The following is a 23,366-nucleotide window of genomic DNA, read 5'->3' on the forward strand; positions in this document are numbered from 1 at the left end:
AATATCTGTTACCAGGATTTCTGCTCTAAAATGCTCAAGGTGCCTTTTGATTAGTTTTTAATTAATGCTATTTACTTTTTAAAGGTATAGTATTTAGCACAGTTTATTAAATTATTATTTTTTAAAGTGATGTTTTCTGTGAAGCGTCTGGCTGCTGACATTTTCTCCTGTTTTTGTTTCCCCCACTTAAAACAGATGGCTTGTTCAACCAGTACATCAGTCAGCAGGAATACAAACCACGGTGGGGTCAGATAATCCCCAAAAGCACCAAAGGTGAGACAATTGGATTCGCTGCAACACAGTCTGTAGCAGGCTATTCCTGGACGATCTTAAGAAGTTATTGCAGAATGTGTAAGAATCATGGTCCAATCAGGAGCTGACCGCAGGGATTTTAATGCCTTCTTTCACTGGCTGTATGTGCACTTCAGATCCCATAAAGGTAAAGGGACCCCTGACCATTAGGTCCAGTCGCGGACGACTCTGGGGTTGCGGCGCTCATCTCGCTTTATTGGCTGAGGGAGCCGGTGTACAGCTTCCTGGTCATGTGGTCAGCATGACTAAGCTGCCTCTGGCGAACCAGAGCAGCGCACAGAAATGCCGTTTACCTTCCCGCCAGAGTGGTACCTATTTATCTACTTGCACTTTGACATGCTTTCGAACTGCTAGGTTGGCAGGAGCAGGGACTGAGCAATGGGAGCTCACCCCATCGCGGGGATTCAAACCGCTGACCTTCTGATCGGCAAGCCCCAGGCTCTGTGGTTTAGGCCACAGTGCCACCCACGTCCCTCAGATCCCATAAGGTCATGAAAATAATATAGTGACCTGGTCAATGAGAATACCCTCCACCCTTTTCATTTCAGTTTGTTTTCAGAAGAGGAAAATGTCCTTTCAAGATGCACATATTTCACATGGGGTTGATGGGGGGGAAAGTTGCATTATTATCCCACCCTAATTCCCTAGGCTCTCAGGGTGGCATACACGGTCTTCTCAAGTTATCCCTGCAGCAATCTGGGGAGGGACTAACTCAAAGCTATCCAATAACTTTGAATCCAAGTAGAAATTCAAACCTCAGTCTCCCCAGTTTCATTCCAACACTCTAGCCAGTACAGTGTATCATGTTGGATTTCAGCATTCTGTTTTGACGCCCGCATGTTTTGTGTTACAATAGCCAGTGCTGTCGTTTTCATTCTTGGAATTATGTAAGTTTGCGCATCTTGAATCCAGTTAAATACGTGCGTCGGGAAATTCACAACCATGTAGAATAATGAGGATTTCTCTCCCTTAAACTTGAACAAGGTGATGGCGAGGACAGCAGGCCTGGAATGAGAGGCGGCCATCAAATGGTCATTGACGTGCAGACAGGTGAGCAGCCTTTAGTTTTTTGTTTTCTTTTTAAAAACAAAACTATAATTGGTTTTTGCATCTGGCTATAGTTCTGTGGATGACCTTATTTCAAGGTTCAGCTTAAACTGTTGAGAAACCAGCGAAAGGTTGCAAAAGGAGGACCATTGCTGAATTAGGCAGGGAGCTTTTGACCTCAGCTCCTTCCCCTTCCAGTGCAGTGGAGCAGACGGATGTGTTTAACTGGAGGAACGCAACACGATCACAGACCAGAAGCAGATTCACTTAAAACAAAATTGTTCTGCACCATGCAATGTTGGGATCAGGCTCTTGGGGCTGGAGTTCTCGGGACCTGTCTTACTCAGACCCGCCTAGTTTTGCAGCCTGAATAATTGCCAGGAGTCTTGCATAGCTTCATGGGAACTCTACGCAGACTTGGCACCAGAGGTTTCCAGCCTTTCCTGTGTGAGGCAGTTGGTTTAGCTCCACTAGGCTTCCTCTGCCTGTCTCTTCCTCCTTTCTTCCTGACCCTGCTCTCTGCTCGCCTACATACCTCGTTTGCCTAGCCTACTGAATCTTCATACATCTACAACCCTGGCTGGTGGGTAGGACTGTGCCTGTCTGATCCTAACCTGGAGTTTCCTGATTTTGGCTGCTTGATGGCCTGTGGTTCTTGAGCTTTCCTTCTGTCAAGACAGGTGTGTTTGGGGCTTCATTCCAGGGACCGATTCAGGTTCATGGCACCGGGGATCAGTGTGTGGTCCCTTTCCCAGTGTACAAAGCAGTCATATTCCGGGCTTGGTTTAACTGGTTATTTTTTAATTTGGTGGATCAGTTGAGGAGCCCCTAAGGGTCAGGGAAGGCTGGCTGCCTTTGCTTGAGGTTTCTGCGACTGCTTCGGCCAGAGACGTGATGTCACTGAGTGGGGTGGACATTGGCTGAGGACCAAGAGAAAGTTCTCTTTGAGGTCCTTGGCGGATGGGGTTTTTACTTTGTGCTTTGGGGTCTGATTGCTGGGAGGAAACCTTCCTGCTGGGGAGATTGACTAACGGTCTGCAGTTATTTTTTGCTTTCCATTACCTCAGCCACGAGAAACATTTTTTTAGTGAATCCCAATTTTCGTTGGTGCTTGCATAAATAGCACTCCTATTGGGTGATTTCAGATCACCCAAATATGTTTGGTGCTTGCATAAATAGCACTCCTATTGGGTGATTTCAGATCACCCAAATATGTTTTGGTATCCCAGAGCCATCTGTTTAAGAGGTTGCTCTGAAATAGACTCACTCACCCTTCTTATTTTCATTGAACACTGAAGACTTTATTCAATCTTAGCTGCAATTTTTCAGGTCACTGTGGTCATACCAGCTCCCCAGTTTTGTAACCTGTTATAAGGGCTTCGAGGAGCACAGTAAAAAGTAAATAAATCTCTGAATAGAAAAGCTATTTCATTCTGAAGTACAGCTTGCTTGCTTTTAACCTCTACCAGAGAGTTTTCAGGGTAGATACATGTGTACAAGGAATGCTGAATTAAGAGAAATGACCTAAAATACGAAAAGTACGAAAAATACGAATTAAGAGAAATGACCTTTAAAATATGAAAGTATTTCAGGCTGCATTTGGGCTAAAATGATGGGCTGGATTTTTAAACTTTTGCTGCTCTCTGTTAAAAATTGTAAGCATTCTTTTATAGGGTCTAGATTCGGAATTGTCTTATACTGCTGTTTCAGTTTTAACTTTTTAGATACTGGTTTAGATACTGATTCTAAGCTACCTTGGACAAACTTTTGTTTCGAAAGGCAGCATATAAACCCTATAAATAAATGAAAGACAACTTTAAAGCAGTCCAAGGCCTTTCTGGTTATATATATGCCTCCTAACCGTTCCTCCTCATTTTCTTTCCTCCCTCGTGTTTTGTTTTATTAGGTCATAGTATTTTGTGTGGGGACATTGTTTTATCATTTTTGTACAGCTTCTAGTTAACAGCCACATAATAAATAATAGTTATACCGTTAAATACCAGAGGGATTGTTAATGCAGCAGGGAAGCACCCTCTAGTGGACAGAAAGCAGAATACTTTTTAACGTTATTATTCTGGCAGAAATAGAATAGGAAATTTTCTCCTGACGTGCATGACAGTAGCTACTTTGTAGAGAGGCCAGTTTCTAGAATTCTGCAGTTTGTCTCAACAAATTATGACGTACACCCGCTGTCGTTTTAAAACTGCCACGTGTTCAGGGAAGGTACTGGTGACCAGTGGCTATTTGCCTGATTTTTCTGGGCAAATAGTACCAGGACATTTTGTGCTCCCGCTATTTGAAGCTCGTTTGACACTTTCGGGATGTGCAATCTGGAACAATCCAAGGGTGGCTGAGGAATTTTAAAGGTGTGTCAGTCGCTGCCAGAATTTCAAGGTGGACTGCTCTTGTCGCTTGCTGCTCTCCTCTCAGCAGCCCCTCACCTGTATATTCAGTCTGTATTTCCTGCCAGCCCAGTATTCAGTGGCTGTAAGTGATTTACTGGCCAACGAGAAGCTCTCCTCTGCTTCCTACCACATCCCATAAGTCTCTGATAAAGCTGAGCTATATAGCTTTCCATCTGCCGCCTTGAAGATGCACATTTCAATTATTCCAAGCTGAAAAAGTAAGTGTTAGCTGCCTTAACGTCATCTGGAAAACTTCCAATTTGCTACATGACTTTTGGGGCCTATTTTGAGTACAGGAGAGCTTCCCCTTCTGCCCCACCCCCCCATCCTAGTTTTTCTACTGCCCGAGACTTACCTTGATTCATGGAACGTGACATTGGCCTTCTCCATCCTGAACAGTCTCTTGCTAAATGGAAATTCCGTCTCCATTGCATCGGACTTAAGCTTCCTTTTTCTTCAGTTAAGAAGGGCCCAGAGGATGTTTCCTCGGGAATCTCACTGAGGAACAACGCACCCCTGGTTTGCTTGAGGCAGACGGACACCTGTACTTTATTCCTTTCCATAAACATTCCCCTCCTCTTCCCATTATGGGCATAAATCCAAAAGACTGGTTCTGGCCACTTGAGCGCAAATGGCTGCCTGGGGTCCCAGAGTTGGAGGCAGCCGCCCACCACCACCACCGAGATAAAAATGACACGATATTGCTAAGCTATGAATAGCAAAGTGCCTGGCGTGGGGATGAATCAGCACTTGGCCAGCTACCTGACGGAGGAGATCCCTCCTGCCAATTTATTGCATGTCTTGTGGGCATCCATTTTAATATTTTGCTTAGTGCCTCACAAAGCCTGGAGGCATCACTGTTGACGCTTTGTTAGGGGCAACCGTGTGCGTGTTTGCTCTCGCAGTGCTATGGAATTGATGATAATTCCTGTCAGAGGAGGATGGTTACGTAACCCGTCAGCGTCGCTGCAAGCAGCAATACGGGGATGTGCTTTCATAACCGGAGGTCAGGCCTCTTGTCTCCGATGGCATCAAGCAAGCTTAAAGCTTAAAATCTTAGGGAGCATCTCCTAGTTTATAAATCCTGCCCCACCTTCCAAATTAAGATCTCCTAATGAAGCCGACTCCAAGTACTAGTGGTTTGTCTTTTTAACAGGAAACAGGGCTTCTAGCATTGTGCCTCTAGAATAAGGAATTCATAGAATCGTAGAGTTGGAAGGGACCCCAAGGGTCATCTAGTCCAACCCCCTGCAGTGCAGGAATCTCAACTGAAGCATCCCTGACAGATGGCCATCCAACCTCTGCTTAAAAACCTCCAAGGAAGGAGAGTCCACAGCTTCTCAAGGAGGTCCGTTCTACTTTCAAATAGCTCTTACTATCAGAAAGTTCTTCCTTCCTCTCCTTGTAAGTTTTGAGGTGTCACCCCTTTCTTCCTCCCACCTCCCACACTGGGAAACGAAGCTGCATTTGTTTAGATGGTGATTCTAGAGCAGGCATAGGCAAACTCAGCCCTCCAGATGTTTTGAGACTACAATTCCCATCATCCCTGACCACTGGTCCTGTTAGCTAGGGATGATGGGAGTTGTAGTCCCGAAACATCTGGAGGGCCGAGTTTGCCTATGCCTGTTCTAGAGAATGGATAATGTGTCTGATTTTCTGTTAGTGAAATTGGTGGTTCCTGTATTTTGCTGTGGTAATTTGGACTGCTGTTGCATGGTTTGATCGTTGGGGGTTTAGTATTCCTGTGTTAGTATAGTTCAAGCTGTGGTTTCCCCAGTAGTGATGTATGGAAGTGAGAGCTGGACCATAAAGAAGGCTGATCGCCAAAGAATTGATGCTTTTGAATTCTGGTGCTGGAGGAGCCTCTTGAGAGTCCCATGGACAGCAAGAAGATCAAACCTCTCCATTCTGAAGGAAATCAGCCCTGAGTGCTCACTGGAAGGACAGATCCTGAAGCTGAGGCTCCAATACTTTGGCCACCTCATGAGAAGAGAAGACTCCCTGGAAAAGACCCTGATGTTGGGAAAGATGGAGGGCACAAGGAGAAGTGGACGACAGAGGACGAGATGGTTGGACAGTGTTCTCGAAGCTACCAGCATGAGTTTGACCAAACTGCGGGAGGCAGTGGAAGACAGGAGTACCTGGCGTGCTCTGGTCCAGGGGGTCACGAAGAGTCGGACACGACTAAATGACTAAACAACAACAACATTCCTGTGTTAAATGGGAGGGGTTGTAGCTCAGTGGCAAGAGCATATGCTTTGCATTCCCGACATCTCCAGCTGGAGCTGGGAACGGCTTCTGCCTGGAACCCTGGGGAGCCACTTCAAACCGGCCTGAGTTATTTTGATGAAGGGTGGTATATAAATCAAATAAATAAATCAGTCGGTCAGCATGGATTATGATGAGCTAGCTGAACCCGATGGTCTGATTCTGAATAATGCAGCTTCCTAATGTTCCTGTGTTTTACTGCTCCAAAAATGAGCTTACATTTACGTAAGCAGCTGTGCTTTATGTTCCTATAAAAGGAAAGCTCAGCTGGTTAGACTATGGTGCTGATCATGCTAGGGCTGCAGGTTTGATCCCCGTATGAGACAGCTGCATATCCTTGCATTGCAGAGGGTTGAACTAGAGGATCTTCAGGGTCCCCTCCCCCCCCAACTCTGTGATTCTATGAAAAGGAGTTGGCAAATGTCCTGTTAACTCCGTTTCTTGGCTATATGCATGTTTTGCATTGCATTGCATTGCATTGCATTGCATTGCATTGCAGAAGCTACTGGTTGTGATGTCAAAGTAGCTGGGGTGGCGTCAGGCAGGGACAGTGGTTGAAAGGTATGTATTGGAACAATAGGCTTTGGAGACTGTAGAGCCTATAAGTGAAAGACACGGGAATATTAGCCTGTTTTGAAAACGCTCCCTTGGGAGCAGTGCGTGTGTGAAGCATATCAGGCAAATGGTTTATTACGGACGAGGTTGGAATGACTGTGATGGTGCGAGCAAAGGTTGACTGTCAAAATACCTCCCTGCCACTTCGGCCTTTTTCATGAAAGAAACGAATGCTTTTCTTAGAAGGGGGAAATTTCCGAGGAGCGTTTTAACAGCCGTTAAATATTCTGAAGATGTACCAGCAGAGGAGACGCAGGCAATCACCTTAAGGACTCATCAGAATGGCGTGAAAGGGCTTGAAGGAGAAAAGAGCTCTATCTTAAACATAGGGAAAGAGCTTTCTAATTAAGAGCAGTTCACCAGTGGAATACTCTGCCTGGCAAGATAATACTTCATAGGAAACGTGGATGAAGAGGATGGACAGACACTTGTGGAGAGATGTTTAAGGGGTGGTGGGAATAAAATGGCCTTCCTGGTTCTGATTTATTTATAAATGAGGGCTTCAAAATTTGGAATGGGGCGGGGGCTTTGTTCTCCCTGTCAGAATGCTCCTGAATCCCATTTGCTGGAAACAGCAGGAGCAGAGAGTGATGTTGCGATCCAGTCCTGATTCCAGGCTTCCTATAGGCCCCTGGTCATAGAATCATAGAATCATAGAGTTGGAAGAGACCACAAGGGCCATCGAGTCCAACCCCCTGCCAAGCAGGAAACACCATCAGAGCACTCCTGACATATGGTTGTCAAGCCTCTGCTTAAAGACCTCCAAAGAAGGAGACTCCACCACACTCCTTGGCAGCAAATTCCACTGTCAAACAGTTCTTACTGTCAGGAAGTTCTTCCTAATGTTTAGGTGGAATCTTCTTTCTTGTAGTTTGGATCCATTGCTCCGTGTCCGCTTCTCTGGAGCAGCAGAAAACAACCTTTCTCCCTCCTCTATGTGACATACTTTTATATATTTGAACATGGCTATCGTATCACCCCTTAACCTCCTCTTCTCCAGGCTAAACATGCCCAGCTCCCTTAGCCGTTCCTCATAAGGCATCGTTTCCAGGCCTTTGACCATTTTGGTTGCCCTCCTCTGGACACGTTCCAGTTTGTCAGTGTCCTTCTTGAACTGTGGTGCCCAGAACTGGACACAGTACTCCAGGTGAGGTCTGACCAGAGCAGAATACAGTGGCACTATTACTTCCCTTGATCTAGATGCTATACTCCTATTGATGCAGCCCAGAATTGCATTGGCTTTTTTAGCTGCCGCGTCACACTGTTGGCTCATGTCAAGTTTGTGGTCAACCAAGACTCCTAGATCCTTTTCACATGTACTGCTCTCAAGCCAGGTGTCACCCACTGAGAGAACAGGATGCTGCGCTAGACGGGCCATTGGGCCATTGATTCATCTGGGTTCTCTTTCCATTCCTGTGGGGACTGATGCAAATTCTGAAGCGAGGATTTGCATCAAGATAATACTTCATTACAAAGGCAGCGCTTGTTCTGCACTTCTTAAGTTCAATTGCAGACCAAAAATAACTTTTGTTATTTATAGTATCAGCTGAGGAGACAAGAGGAGAGAGAGGCAAACGTTGCTCATTCCGCTGAGGAGGTATGGTGCCTCTGTCTTTTGAGCTGGGGGCAGTTGCAAAGTGAGATGCAAAGCAAGCTTGCCTCCCTCCCGTCCCTTCTGTGATCTTATGAGTTCAGTCAAGGATGGCGATGGATCCAGTTCTTGTGCATGCTATTTCCACCATCTCCCACCAGATTCAGTTCAGGTTTGTGATCGGCGCAGCCTCTCCGTGCTTTGCATGGCGTTTTGCCCGAGGTCCAGTAGGATATGCACCGTGTGCCAAATCTCTGTGTTTTTTCCTCAGTTATCAATCGGGCCATTGTGGCAAATGTGGGTTTTGTGAGCTGTGAGAACTTAGGCACACAAAAGGACTTGCTCTTTGCAAGGAACATTGGCTGCCCTGTGCCCAGAAAGGAAGGGTAATTAAAGTTAATGACCCAAGGTAACCTCCTGGCGATGGTGCCAGTGGCAGCCACTAGCACTGCTGCAGACGGGGGTCAATAATTCCTATCCTCCTCCTTTTAAAATCCCTTTCTAAAACTGATGCGTTGTTGCTGTCGGGTGGAAAGCTGCCCAAATGTCTTTGAATTAATATGTTAATATTTTATTTCAAGAAGTAGTTTTGGCGTGGAATCATTCGGGTCGGCTTAAGCACCTACCCCGACAAGGTAGCCATTTCGCCCCAAATGTCTTTAGGGAACACTTTTCACACCAGCCTGTCTGCTAAGACAGAAGGCTCTGAGGCCTGACGTCACCCTACGTGAACCGAGAAGAGAGCCCAGGAAGCACCCAGCACTTTCTCTCCTGCGTCTGCGTGTTGCTTGAGAAGGATCAGTTGTGGGAGGCAGGTGTTCTGCTGCCCTCCAGTGTTTTAGACTACAATTCCCATCAGCCCCAGCCAGCAGCTGGTCTAAATGCTATATTCTAGGCCGGCTGCATTGCAGTTGCCAAAAGATGCTAACTTAAAATAAAAAATTAAAAATGGAGCAGGATTTCTTTTTCTTTACATTGTAGGAAGTTGGACTAGGTGACCCTCGGGATCCCTTCCAACTCTACAACATAGCTGTCAACGTTTCCCATTTTTTAAGGGAAATTCCCTTATTCTGAATAGGATTCCTCGCAAGAAAAGGGAAAAGTTGACAGCTATGCTCTACAATTCTATTATTCTTCTCTTACCTCTTTCACCTGTTTTGTGGTAGTTGAGAGGCTCCTAACCAGTGACCTGGGCAGCCCTTGTGTAGCGTTTTTCATTCTCTAGCAGTAGGAAAAAAAGCAGTAGTGCTCTGTCTGGAGAAAGCATAAAACCATTGGGGAGCAGGTTGCGGTAGAAATTCCCTTGGCACAATAGCTCCTCCAGCCGCCATCACGATCTCCCTACTCCTCTTCCTCCTGAGGTCCACCGGGTTTATCTGTGGTTGTGATTCCGCTCCATCGCTCTTTCCAAAGTGGTTTCCTTCTCTGATAGGTGTAAAACTGAGCCACACTCAGGATAAAGGTTTGGGAACTGGAGGAAATGTGCGACCAGGTGCCAAGTAACCACTGACTATTTCCCCCACCACTTCTGGATAACTGATACTTTACAGGGCCAAGTGCAGCCCTTCACGCTTTTGTATCTGCCCCTTGGATGTCTCTCCTGGCCATACTCCACTCCAGCCCTACTTTGTACCCCAATTGTTTTCACCTATAACTCTGATAATGCCTCCTGCTTGTTTGGTTGGAAGATAGAAAGGTGTGTGTGTACGTCTGTAAAGAAAAGACCCTACAGCAAATATAAAATTTGCATTTGTTGCTCCATCCGCTTTTGCTTCTGGCTATGCCCACGTGCAGCATCTGGACCTCCAGTGGCTGCCTAGAAAGGAATGTGGCCCTTGGGCTACAAAAAGTCCCCACCTCCCCACTTACTCACCTTTCTCCTCTCAGAGTCCTTTCTTTCCAAACCGCTTAGGAAGGGGACAAACGTCTGGATGAAGGGGACAAACGTTTGGATGTCTCGGGAGGGCGTGTGAGCAGAACTGGCCCAGGTGCTACTGCTTGCCAACCTATAATGTAATGGTCTTATGACTGAGATGAACTCCCTCCATTCACTAAAGTATAGACTTAACTCAGAAATTGCAACTTCTCTTTGTTCTTTGTGAAGGATCGTAAGAGGTCAGGACATCTCTAAGAGCCTCTGTGCACTTACCCTGCTTGAATCCTAGGTGTGTAAGAGGTTCACTTGAGTGTCCATCAATCCTTTCTTTTTTATCTGATTGGACAGCATTGTTTAATCCCACCTCTCTTTGGTCTGTTAGAGCTACTCAGTGCCTCTCTTAGGACAAAACCAGATCCTTTTCCTATAGATAGTATCAAAGCCTATATGCTTCTAAAACCTCCAAATGGTTAGGGACACAGCCCACCAGGAACGTCTTGACCAAGCCCCATTAGAATACAGCTAGCTTTTTACATTAAGTTATCATATTCCGAAGGAAGTGATACTCAGTTTTCCTTGGAGTCGACCCGTTGAAATTAGGAACATGACTAAATTAGGTCCATTAATTTCAGTAGGCCTCCACTGATTTAAACTTGGTTGAGTGCCACCCTGAAATTGGGAAAGTGTTTATAGATGTTGCAAGCAAACATTCTAACGATGATCTCATGCTTCAATCTGTTTTGTTCACAAACTAATGCCTTTCTTTCCTGAAATTTTGATTAGAAACAGTATATTTGTTTGGCGGCTGGGACGGGACTCAGGACCTGGCTGACTTCTGGGCCTACAGCGTGAAGGAGAACCAGTGGGCGTGTATATCAAGAGATACTGAAAAAGAGGCAAGTTTCAAGCATTTTCTTATGAGTGCGCCATGTGACCAGAGCCTGGTGTTTGCCAAGGCAACACAATTCTTAAAAACACCCTGATTGTAGCTTAGCCTTGAGCCAGCAGTGATGTCGGAAACTTAACATTCCCATCCCCTCCGTGCTTGTTCTAAGAGAATATGAAGTCATGACCCTTTTTGGATTTCAAATGCATTTCATAATAGTTGATGGAAAAGTTTGGCTGTTCCATTGCCGAGAAATAAACAAGATGCTTTGGCAGAACAGAATGATAAAAAATTTTTAATGAAGAGTTTGGAGCTGATGGGAGACATCAGTACCGAAAGCTACTACTGGATGTCTCCAAATATACACGCAGAAGAAGCACTTAACTAAATGAAACTTTGGGAAGAGACGAGTATCTGGAAGTTGGATGATTTTTAAATGGGTTTTACTTGAGTAAAACTTGGAAGACTTTTCTCTTCTCCCCTCCCCACTCCCAGGGACTGAACTGGTGCAGCAGAATGGCTAAGAGAGAGTGAGGAGTGAATCAGGGCGTCCTTGGCTTAACTCTCCTCCAGGCAGTCCAAAGGTGGCCTTGGGCAAGTCTCTCTCAGCCTCGGGCTTCTGTATCGGGGGTACAATACTGGCCTGCCTTCCAGGATGGTTGCAGAAATGGCACAAAAAATTGTAGGCAGAATATGCTGGACACTTGAACGCAGCATGTAAATGCTAAGGATTAGTTCCTAACCAAGCTTCCACTAGTGGGAGCATCTCAGGAGCAGAATTCTGCTCATGGGATGTATCTACCAGTGGAAGGCATAGGGGAAGACTTTGATCAATTTCCCCTTGTCCTTATACCCCTGGAGGGTCGGGCCACAGTGTTAGAAACTCAAATATATAAGCTATGTGCCAAATGACTCCTTAAACTAAGGTTGCAGTCTCCAAAACAGAATGTCTTGTTGCCATTTTGGGGCAAGATGACTCCAAAGTCTTATTTTTCAGGCAATGGACTGACTGATCTGGCTAGTTGAGATGACAACCTTGAGCTAGGTTGAGAGCTTTGAGAACTTAAAGAAGAAAGGTCACTTGACCCAGGGACAGTCCACATGTCCATCGACCTATTTCACCCTCTTTTTTTTAACGGTGACCGCTCCTGCTCAGGCTGCACAGAAAAAGCATTTTGCTTCTAGAAATTCATTCCGATTGTGCAGATAAAATGCAGCTGATGGGGTAGTAGCATGTGAAAACAGTGCAGATCGAATGATCCCCAGATGGTGGAGATGTCAGGCACAATCCTGTCACCCTTGCATCCTCACTTGGTTACAAATGGCTGATAGCTAGGTGCAAAATGCACCTGGCGCCTGGCTAATTTCGAACACTGTTGGGCAGCTCTCTGAGTGCCACCTACTCCCTTGATTCTCTGCTGGCTCCCCATTCTTTCTGCAAATGGAAGGAGGCCTCCTGATCATAGAGGGTTAGTTAAGGAGGAGATCTAAGTGTATGCTGTGTGTTAAATCTGCTGTGTAAGCCAGTATTTTACTATTTTGAAGGAGGGTATGGTGTAGCTCTCCTCTTGCAGATGAGGAGCAAACTCCCTACTAAGAGCAGCCGGTGTGCTTCTGGGCCAGGAAACTCACGCTTCTGGACTGTGACAAAAATCTTGAGGCCAACTGCAAAGGTCACGGTTGGAACGGGATAAATAAGCTCAACAAGGGAGATGCTTCCAATGTTCTTGCGAGAGGAAGGGCAGCTTGTTCATAAACAAGCCACTAAAAGGAACAATCTGTTGTACTGAGTTGTTGAGAATATCAAATGGATTCTAAGAAAAAAAATGTTTTGCTTTTGAATTATAACATGTTTATTCAAATCCTGAACCTCAACGCTGGTATTGCATGTGAGGCTTCGGCTGCAATCTTGTTCAGTTATTTGTGGGGTAAACTCCAGTGAGCTTAGTTAGACTTACTTCTCAGTAGGAACAGGCTATTAATTGCCACTTTAAAGGCTGTGAGTGGGGATCTTCTTGGGCAGGCAACTACAGGTTACCAGAAAGCTTTAGAATAAGTTATTCTCTTGGTGTCTCCAGATTTGTAACGCCCTTAGTGAGAATATTTTGAAACCTTGCTCTGCATCACCTTGATCTTGGCTCCTTGTGCCAGCTTGCCTGCAGGATCAAAGCATGGGGCTGGGAAGAAGAGAAGAAGGTACATTTGACCAGAGTTCAGATGGCCTGACTTGTGTTATGTGCCCATTACTGTAAAGAAACAACTGAGACCAAATTGTAGCTAATCTTGAGGATGCTCATGCAAGCTTATTTCCCTATTATATTGCTTATATTGCAAGCCTGTCGAGTCCGCATGTGGAGAAACCTAGACTTGATCGCTGATCAGCCATGAAATTTAGCAGATGACTTCAGGCCAAGTCTCTTGATGGAGGACTTGTTCACGTGCATCTTCCTCAATGCCTTAGGAACACTTTCAGCTGCCCTTTGAACTGCCACCATTGTGTTGTCGGGTGATGTGAAAGCTTTCAGCTGCATCTTCCTAGTATATGCAGGTGATCGGGTAAGGTTGGGACCAAATGGAGAAGGTGTGTGTTTGAATGGTGGTGTGCCTATAGCCTTCAGTTTGGTAGTGGCTCCGTTACAAAGGTAAAGGTAAAGGGACCCCTCCATTAGGTCCAGTCATGACCGACTCTGGGGTTGTGGTGCTCATCTCGCTTTATTGGCCGAGGGAGCCGGCGTACAGCTTCTGGGTTATGTGGCCAGCATGACTAAGCCGCTTCTGGCGAACCAGAGCAGCGCACGGAAACACCGTTTACCTTCCCACTGGAGTGGTACCTATTTATCTACTTGCACTGCGTTGCTTTCGAACTGCTAGGTTGGCAGGAGCAGGGACCGAGCAATGGGAGCTCACCCCATGGCGGGGATTCGAACCGCCAACCTTCTGATCAGCAAGTCCTAGGCTCTGTGGTTTAACCCACAGTGCCACCCACTATAAACTTGCCTAATTTTTCGCTCTAAAAAAAATAAGCCAAGGGCGTCAGTCCATTGTAACAGAACGGCTGAAAAAGAAGCCGTGGGGACCCATTGCTGAATCCTACCGTGATCTATTTTGCATTTCTTCCCTTTTGTCAGAGCTGACTGAAGTGGGAAGAGGGGTGTGGTACTATCCTCTTGGGATTGCGCCACTTCAAAACACCATTGAAGAAGAACTTAATTTTTGAATGCTCACCCCAGAAAACATAAGAAGCCTTGGCTTAGAACCCTTTTCTCCCAACCATCTTGAGATGAGCTTAATCTTTCCTCATTGCAGCTGTTTGGTGTCCCTAAGGTCTTGTTTGAACATTTGGGTCTTTGGTTCTGCGTTTATCCTGCCCTGAGGATAGAAAAGTGAGAGCATGGCTGCTGGAATGTGGGAGGAGGATAAAAATTGTTGTCTGGTGACGGCTTACGATGCAGAAGCACATGTTTGTTTTTGCAAGGACACGGCAAAGGTTGATGTCATAGTATCCTGCTGGTAATGTCTCTCATGCAATAGAAGCCTCTGGTGGCCTAGACTTCTCGGTAGATCAGTCTCCAAAGGAGCTTGCTAGTCCTAAAGCTAGTTGGAATCCAGACATTGTGTAACAAGGTGATCCAGCGTAAAGAGGTCACAGTATAGTCCACAGTTTTTTAACCTTGGGTCCAGATATTGTTGGATTCCAACCACTCATCATCTCCAGCCAGATGAGACAGTGGTCACGGATAATGGGAGCTGTAGTCCAACAATACCTGGGAACCCAAGGTTGAAGAAAGCTGATATAGCCAAATGTATGAAAGTAAAGCTTCTACACCCATGCACAATTATTATGTAAGCTTTCCAAGAGGAGGAGATGGGATTACTAGTCAAAAATAAGATTACAGACTGAAATGGCAGCATTGTAATCACGTGTGATTTTTATAAAGGGACTTGGGCCAGGTTTACATATTATATTAAATGCAGTGCCAAACAGTCAGCAACTGTATGTTTCATTCTTCCCTCCCTCTCTGTAGCATCTATCTTGATGTTGAATGTCACCCAGGAAATTTAATGCAGCACAGCAGCTTGGACTCTTCAAATAGGTGCAGGGAATAAAATCACCACCCTGAGTTTAATTCTAAAAATGAGGCAACGCCAGCCGAAAGCCTGAAAAATATTTCAGATTTCTTGGCGGCAGCATCAGTTTAGGCAGTTGGGCAATCTGTCAATCAAGTTACGCTTGTCATCTCTTGGAACTATGGGACACATCTTTTGTGGTTATTCCTCAGCTGCAATTCATGGTGATGTTCCTAGAACGATTTGCTCCTTTTGGCTGTCATGCGATTTTTCATGCCATGTTGGTGATCTGTCTGAGAAATGGTGGAAGGACTTCCTTTTTGCATTGATAGGCATAAAACCTCAAAACAGCCCTAGGACAAACTGTGCTGAGAGCACTTGGAGCAAGAAGCAGTGGCCCTGCTTTGGGTGTGAGTTGTCTGGTCCCAGTGCTCTTCCCTTGCTAAATCATAAATTGTATTTTGTTTGTTTGTATTAAAGGAAACATCAATAAAAAGCATTTAAAAAATAAATCATAAATTGTTCGTTAGCGTTTAATAGAAGCAGCACAATAAACAAATGAGTTTAACTGTTTTGTGCGTTGGGCTTTATCTCTTGTCCTGTTTTAGTAGGAGTCGCTGTGCCATTAATATTTTGTGGACTGGGTCCCCCACGGAATAATCAGAGGAGGTGGAAATGACTGACAAACTAATAAATAGCTAGCTGTGCAAATAGTTAGACTTTACAATACATTTGTTGCTTGCCATCTGTGGTAACAGCCTTTTTTTATCACTGCATTTTGATTGCATGTCAGAATTCTATGTGGGGGCGGGGGGAAGGGAACACAGCACAGACTTGTTTCTTGGGTCTTCTGACTACTTGGTCTGCCAAAGGAGCTTAAGGGGACGGACTTTAAAGATGCTGATCTCGAAGATAGTCTTGCTTCAGAAGGAATGGAAATAAATATTTTAAGCAGAGTTGAATACTTCTGGAACGCAGAACAAAACGGAAGCAGTAAATAAAAATTTTCAGAACCAGTTCATGGTTAGGGCTTAAATTTTAATTAAAAGAGGGAGTTGTGGGGGTTATTTCTTATTTTGTTGTTGTTTAGTCGTGTCCGATTCTTCGTGACCCCATGGAGCAGAGCATGCCAGGCCCTCCTGTCTTCCACTGCCTCCCGCAGTTTGGTCAAACTCATGCTGGTAGCTTCGAGAACACTATCCAACCATCTCGTCCTCTATCGTCCCCTTCTCCTTGTGCCCTCCATCTTTCCCAACATCAGGGTCTTTTCCAGGGAGTCTTCTCTTCTCATGAGGTGGCCAAAGTATTGAAGCCTCAGCTTCAGGATCCGTCCTTCCAGTGAGCACTCAGGGCTGATTTCCTTCAGAATGGATAGGTTTGATCTTTTTGCAGTACATGGGACTCTCAAGAGTCTCCTCCAGCACCAGAATTCAAAAGCATCAATTCTTCGGCGATCAGCCTTCTTTATGGTCCAGCTCTCACTTCCATACATTACTACTGGGAAAACCATAGCTTTAACTATACGGACCTCTGTCGGCAAGGTATACTTTAATTTCTCTGTCTATGATTTGGTTTCTACCCATAAACCGGTGGCCTTTTAGATTTTGCTGAAGAATTAAGAGTACAGTATAAAGTGCAATAACATTAAATAAATACAAATGAGACAATATCGTACAGTAACATTGTGATAGTCTGTCTGAAACTACTTATTTTTAAAGATTATGGATGAGATCCAAATACATCAGAGAAGACCCATTGTCAAGTCCGTTGCTGTAAGTGGGTCTGCTCTGACTATGCCTAACATTAGATTGGTCCCAAGGGGTAGTTTAAATTCTTCAAAATCCAATTTTGCACTATGTTTGTGTTCGCTCTATGTTTTCTTTCTGTGAGAGCTACATTCTAAAATGAGGAGGGGATATGAATAAAGAACAGCAATCATTCTCCAAAGAATTGAATTCTGACATTTCAGAGCTGTCGCCTGCACATGGACCGTTCTGTGTTCTGCTGCACCTTTTAAGCTTGTTCCGGACAGAATTGTTATCTGTAAATAAGACCAGCGTAACACAATATGCTTGTTCCCTATGAAGAAAGCATGCATTCTGCCATTTGACAACTGCCTGTTTTTTGTCGCCTGTTCTTTTATTTGGAGTTGGCTGCAGCTCCCAGGCATGTCTCCACACAGCAAAGCAAACATTTGGCTGTGCTTATTTTACACCACAATGTCCCCAGGTGCCGCTCTTGTGGACTTGGGAAGAATCCTCCTGAATCGGATGAAACCACCTATGCAGTTCACCATAAACAGTCCATTGTTTTGAATGCTGCACTTAAACCGACCCCTGTCTAAATTGGCACTGCTTTGCTTTAATACTATTTCATTTCAAAATAGAAACTGCCACGAAGAACTCATATGAATATCGGACAGCAAAATGATTTGCAGAGTGTCGTCACAGACTTTAAATGGCGTTGAAAAATGCTACGTTTGGATGTAGCACTAAAACATAGTTGGCATCTGGAGAACAAGCCTCGCCTGTGAGCTTCCTAGGGACTGAAGTTAATTTGAGTCGGGGACTTTCCTAGTATACTAGCTCTCTGTCCTACATTTTCAGAGGGGGGTGGGGAGAGTCCCGAATAGCACTGGAGATAGAGGAATGTCTTGTTATGGTCACTCCCATTTTCTCCATTTCCCCTTCACTCCTTTGTATCCGGCAGTTCTCAAGTGTTCTGAGCGGAGCCAAAGTATTTGCAGTCGAATGCAGTCTCTGTTCCAGACTTCCTGTTCCTTTCTTGTGAAAAGCGCTACCAAGATCTCTCAGCAGCCCGGGCATGTAGCATCCTGCAGTATGTTACGAGATCGGCGTTCTTAAGAGCCTTTCCTCCTCAACTCCTTCGTAGGCAAAGCTCCTTAAGACCAAACATTTCGTTTGAAAGCTTGATTCCAAAATCGTGAAGGCCAAGATTCTGCTTCCCAAAGTTCAGTTCCTTTCTTATTCATGCAAGTGGTTCGGAGGGCGATGTGTTGTGAAGCCCGCAGGGACATGAATTCAAGCTTTGCCTTCCAGAAGCAGGGCTTAAGTCTATCATAAACACACACCACACCATTTACTACATTTACTTTCTTCTTAAATAGGCGAAGGTAAACAAGGCATTTTGGCATGCTAGGCACTGCCTTGCTTTTGATCTTGTTCTTCCGTGTTTTGAATTATAACTGGAGAAAGGACCTTTGGTCACAGCAAAACCCACTTGTTTGCATTGGCTGGGACTTGTTCATAGAACAGCCTGGACCAAAATATTGTGCTTGGGCACAGGATACGTGACTCTTGAAAACGTGGTACGTCCACTCGCTCTTGCATTTGGGGATTTTGGTTTCAAATCAGGGAATTAACTAGAAACAGCCCATATTGCTATTCTCAGTCAGGTTGACATTGTCTAGAATAGCGTCCTTAGTTGCTTGTTCTCTTTTAGCTCATGCTATATGAAATTTCAAAGCTGCTTTTTTTTTTAAAGGTTCTGACTAAGATTTTAGCTCACTCATTCTTTCAGCCTCAAGCCTAAAAGAAGTATATTGCTGTAGTTATGAATAGATGTTTCTAGGGCTAGGCCTGCCAAAACGTTCCCGTGGGAAGGCTTTGGAGTGATTCCCAGGAAGGAATGAAGAATCAATCGGATTTTGCAAGGAAAGGTCAGCAGGGTCTTCTATGTTATGTTCTTCCATCAACCCAGTGCACTTCCATGGAAGGGGAAAAGTTGCGTCGGAATTGGCTTCTACTCTTGGCTTTTGTGGAAAGGCAATCCTAACACTTCATAAGTAGCTATGCATTGCGTTAACTTGGCTGCCTTGGAGCAAAGGCTTGGCTGTTTCTTGTAGAATTTCCTTTCTGGGGGCGGTTTTCCAGGCTCGTTCTGATGAGGCTTTTAGAAGATGAGTGAAAGCGTTAAAATTCCACATGCTGTGCTTGCATTGTGACCGATGTCACCCCAGTTCTCACAAAGTAACGTGCAAGGTGATAAACCAATGTGTGGACTGTACTCATAAAAGACTGTCCATGGAGGCTTGCGTTATCAAATGCATTGAAAAAGAAATGCATCATTGCATATAGGAGGCTTGGCACATCCAGATTTTAATTCATCATCACCATCATTTTATGTAATCCCTTCCAACTCAACAATTCTATGATTTTAGAACAAAAACAGTCATAAACAATAAATAAAACACATCAAAAAGTAAAGACTATTGAACAAATTCCACATCAATCATAAGATATAAAAGTAAAGATACAAAAAATTTATATCAACAACAGCAAGAAAAACCCATAAGCAATACCCCAGCCCAAGAGTCAGCTTGGGTGCTAATACGTGATAATTCTTATTTTTATTTTACATCTCATTTCCTTCAGAGTTTTCCTTGTTTCCTCAGCTCCAGGAACCCTGTAATGTTAGTCAGACTGAGAAAAGTGAGTCTAGTCTTGTCCAGTCTAACCCAGTATTAGAAATTAAGTAGGTAAAATAAATATGGGGAAAGCAAAATGACACTTAGAGAAGGATCTGAAATATTTCCCTTGAAGCTTGAATTTGTTTTATTTTGGATTTGATGTTTTAATTGCCTTGAGATTTTTTCCCTCTAAAATATAAAGCGGTCAGTGTTAGAAACTGAGATTTGAAAGCTAGGAGCGAAGAAATTGCTCAGAAACCGCTCGCGCTAATGAAATTCCCTGTTGCAAAATGTGCCTAGAACAATGGGAGTTTCGAACACTGAAAGTGGTATAGAAATGAAATTAGCAGCAGCAGCAGCAAATCTCACTGCTAGAAAGGCCCCTAGGCATTCCATTGTGGCAACCGTAACCCAGGTTTAAGGTGCCATTTGGCAAGTAGCTTATATACGTGAGTTTCTAACACCCCTAGGCCATGTTGCCTGTGAGACGTGACTAGCTTTCTGTTTTCTCTCTACTCTGTAGAATGGTCCCAGCGCCAGGTCCTGCCACAAGATGTGCATCGACATCCAGCGGAGGCAGATCTACACGCTGGGCCGTTACCTGGATTCCTCCGTGAGGAACAGCAAGTCTCTGAAAAGCGACTTCTATCGCTACGACATCGACACAAACACGTGGATGTTGCTCAGCGAGGACACTGCTGCGGACGGAGGCCCCAAGCTCGTGTTTGACCATCAGGTCTGAAGGTGTTACAAACCATGAAGGGTGGGGAGGCCCCTGCCCCAAGGGGATTACAGTCAGAAAGCCAACACAGACAGAGGATGGGAAGGAAACGTAATTTCAGTTAGGGGTTTGTTGAAGTAGGTTATTGGGACTGGGGGCTGAATGGAACGGAGGCTGCAGCTACTGTTCAGCAAGGCTGTTTTACTTGATTGGCCCCGTTAGAAGTCTGAATGGAGATTTGGTGTCTTCAGTACAGTGGTACCTCGGGTTAAGTACTTAATTCCTTCTGGAGGTCCGTTCTTAACCTGAAACTGTTCTTAACCTGAAGCACCACTTTAGCTAATGGGGCCTCCCGCTGCCGCCGCACAATTTCTGTTCTCATTCTGAAGCAAAGTTCTTAACCCGAGGTACTATTTCTGGGTTAGCGGAGTCTGTAACCTGAAGCATATGTAACCTGAAGCGTCTGTGACCCGAGGTACCACTGTATTCTTATTCTTAAAGGCTCTCTTCTCTGTTCACTGTGCTACTCTGTCTGCCCAGTTGTGGCTTTTTGAAGAAAAGAGGGCCTTCTGAATCCAGTTATTCCTGGGCCAACTTCAGAGCACCAAGTCAGCGGCCTCAATGAGCACTACTTGATATTTCTAACCATTGATTTTGACATTGCATTTGTTATAGAAAAGCACACCATTAAGCAGTTTTTAAGCATGCTGCCTCTCCTTGCAGATGTGCATGGATTCAGAGAAGCACATGATCTACACCTTTGGAGGAAGGATTTTGACCTGCAACGGGAGCGTGGACGACAGCCGAGCCAGCGAGCCACAATTCAGTGGCCTCTTCGCCTTCGACTGCCGGTGCCGGACGTGGAAACTCTTGCGAGAAGATTCCTGTAATGCTGGCCCTGAAGACATCCAGTCCAGAATAGGGCACTGCATGTTGTTCCATTCAGTAAGAACTAGCACTAAGCCCAGGCACTATTCTATCACCCCTTAGACTCAGTTGCATTGCAGCACTTGAAAACGAGTGCAATGGCAGGGCTCACAGTTGATTAACCAACAGAGGGCCAAATTTTAATCTCCAGTATTGTGAACTAAGGGAATGTTGGCTTCCTTATTTCCAAATTGCTGTGGATCTGGTACGCTATTGTAATAGGAAATGAGAGAAAGTTTGAAAGGTTGCTTTTTCTTCTGAACAAGTACCAGCTTTTGCTTGTTGAAAGGTGTCTCTCTTTTCTCTTAACTCAAAAATACATTGAGCAGCTGGGGATAATGTTGGGATTTTAATTTCATCTACGGAATCTTTGAGTTAACATCAAGGTAGTGTAGAAATCCCTGTTACACACACTTTTGCCCGCATAATCCTTTTGAGGTCCGTTCTGTAGTGTTTTGCTCCCTTTTCTAAGCTCCCAGAAAGCAGCTGCTGAGCCCTTCTTAATGTTCGGCCAGAATAGTAGGTTGGCTGTAACCTTGCAAGTTAGCATAAATACATAACTTTAAAATTGGACCAGTTTGCTGTTTTAGCAGCTGAATGTCTGGCAGGATTCTGTGAACAAGGATGCAGCAGATTGTAATAGTGACATTTAAAGTTTTCATTTTTCTCCCCCTCTGCCTAAATTATGTTAGTCTATTCTTATCATATATGGTATATATTATTAAAGTGTACTGCTTTGTAATAAATTCCTAAATTTAATCAACAAAGTAATGAATCAATTATACAGTTAAAGGGCAAAAATAACTTAACCACGGGGTATTTTTGAGTGGTTCCCACTAAGTTTCCAGAGAGGTTTGGCTTGAGAGCAGCTGAGGTGTGATGCATTGGCATCTGAACTGCAAACCATGTGCTCACAAGTTTCCTCCTGGTCACTCAAATGCCACCTTTTCTTTCCTTCAGAAAAATCGTTGCCTGTACGTGTTTGGTGGCCAGAGGTCGAAAACATACCTGAACGATTTCTTCAGTTACGATGTAGACAGCGATCACGTGGATATCATCTCGGATGGAACCAAGAAAGATTCAGGGATGGGTGAGCGGCTTCACTGCATATGTTTGAATTCCTGTCCGTGCTAATGGTAGCAAGCTGGCCTCTGTATGTTGCGGAACTTCAACGGCTCTTTTGCACAGCCAGAGATACCTAGCATTGTTTCAGAGGCAATTTGCAACACAGAATTGGCAGCCCCCCCCCTATTCCATAGCACCTCATGTTGCTGTTTAAGATACTTGTGGGGTCAGATCATGCAATGTGTTCATCGCACAAAAGCAAATGACATGTTAAATACCTTATGCAGAGTCCCTTTGTAGGACCAGGACTGTGGTGTGTGGAGCCGATGGAAACTTCTCTACTGAGGGTAGCTTTGGTTTGGGGTGGATTTTTGTTGGAGCTGCAGAATGAGGAAAGGATTAACCTCCACTCCCATGTGTTCCACATCCCTGATCCATCTGAGCCCCCGCCTCTTCCTCATGCCGTGGCAGCTTTTTGCATTTTCAAAACTGCACATATTAATTGCTTTCGTGCAATTGAAGAGAATAATAATAATAATAATAATTTATTTGTACCCTGGGCGGCTTCCAACAGAACACTAAAATACAGTAACCTATTAAACATTAAAAGCTTCCTTAAACAGGGCTGCCTTCAGATGTCTTCTAAAAGTTTGGTAGTTGTTGTTCTCTTTGAAATCTGGTGGGAGGGCGTTCCACAGGGCGGATGCCACTACCGAGAAGGCCCTCTGCGTGGTTCCCTGTAACTTGGCTTCTCACAGCGAGGGAACCGCCAGAAGGCCCTCAGCGCTGGACCTCAGTGTCCAGGCAGAACGAGAACATGTAGTCCAGCCTCCGTCCCTAGAAAAGTAACAGTTTTCACCATCATAAATGGTGCAGTTGTTGATCCAGAGAGATGGAAAGAGGGGGTGAAATGAGAATTATTCCAAAGTTGTATTTTGATAACTAGCTTTACCAAGCAGAGAATTATGTATATAAATGAGCAGGGCTGCAAACAACACCACTGTCGTTCCCGAGCCCCTCTTAGATTACAAAGAGTTGTGCTGGTCTTTAGGTGGCAGATGCGTGAATGGTCTCTCACTGGATCATAGTGATGATTGTTGCTGAAATAAGGTGCAGAGGGCTGTCAGATTCCCAAAAGAAAAGTGTGACTTAGGGT

The 23,366-nt window shown here is 44.8% G+C and overlaps 1 protein-coding gene across 1 annotated transcript in view; it reads left to right on the top strand.

Moving 5' to 3' along the window:
* MKLN1 (muskelin 1) overlaps nucleotides 1-23,366 on the top strand; it is a 95,914-nt gene that overhangs the window by 36,788 nt on the left and 35,760 nt on the right. Inside the window, exons 7-12 of the mRNA XM_083572735.1 lie at nucleotides 196-273; nucleotides 1,297-1,362; nucleotides 10,898-11,010; nucleotides 20,021-20,233; nucleotides 20,942-21,163; nucleotides 22,106-22,235. Of these exons, the coding sequence (XP_083428861.1) occupies nucleotides 196-273; nucleotides 1,297-1,362; nucleotides 10,898-11,010; nucleotides 20,021-20,233; nucleotides 20,942-21,163; nucleotides 22,106-22,235 (822 nt within the window). The remainder of the gene's footprint in view (nucleotides 1-195; nucleotides 274-1,296; nucleotides 1,363-10,897; nucleotides 11,011-20,020; nucleotides 20,234-20,941; nucleotides 21,164-22,105; nucleotides 22,236-23,366) is intronic.

This window comes from Podarcis filfolensis (genome assembly GCF_964270895.1).
Source record: "Podarcis filfolensis genome assembly, chromosome: 10".
NCBI classification, from domain to species: domain Eukaryota; kingdom Metazoa; phylum Chordata; class Lepidosauria; order Squamata; family Lacertidae; genus Podarcis; species Podarcis filfolensis.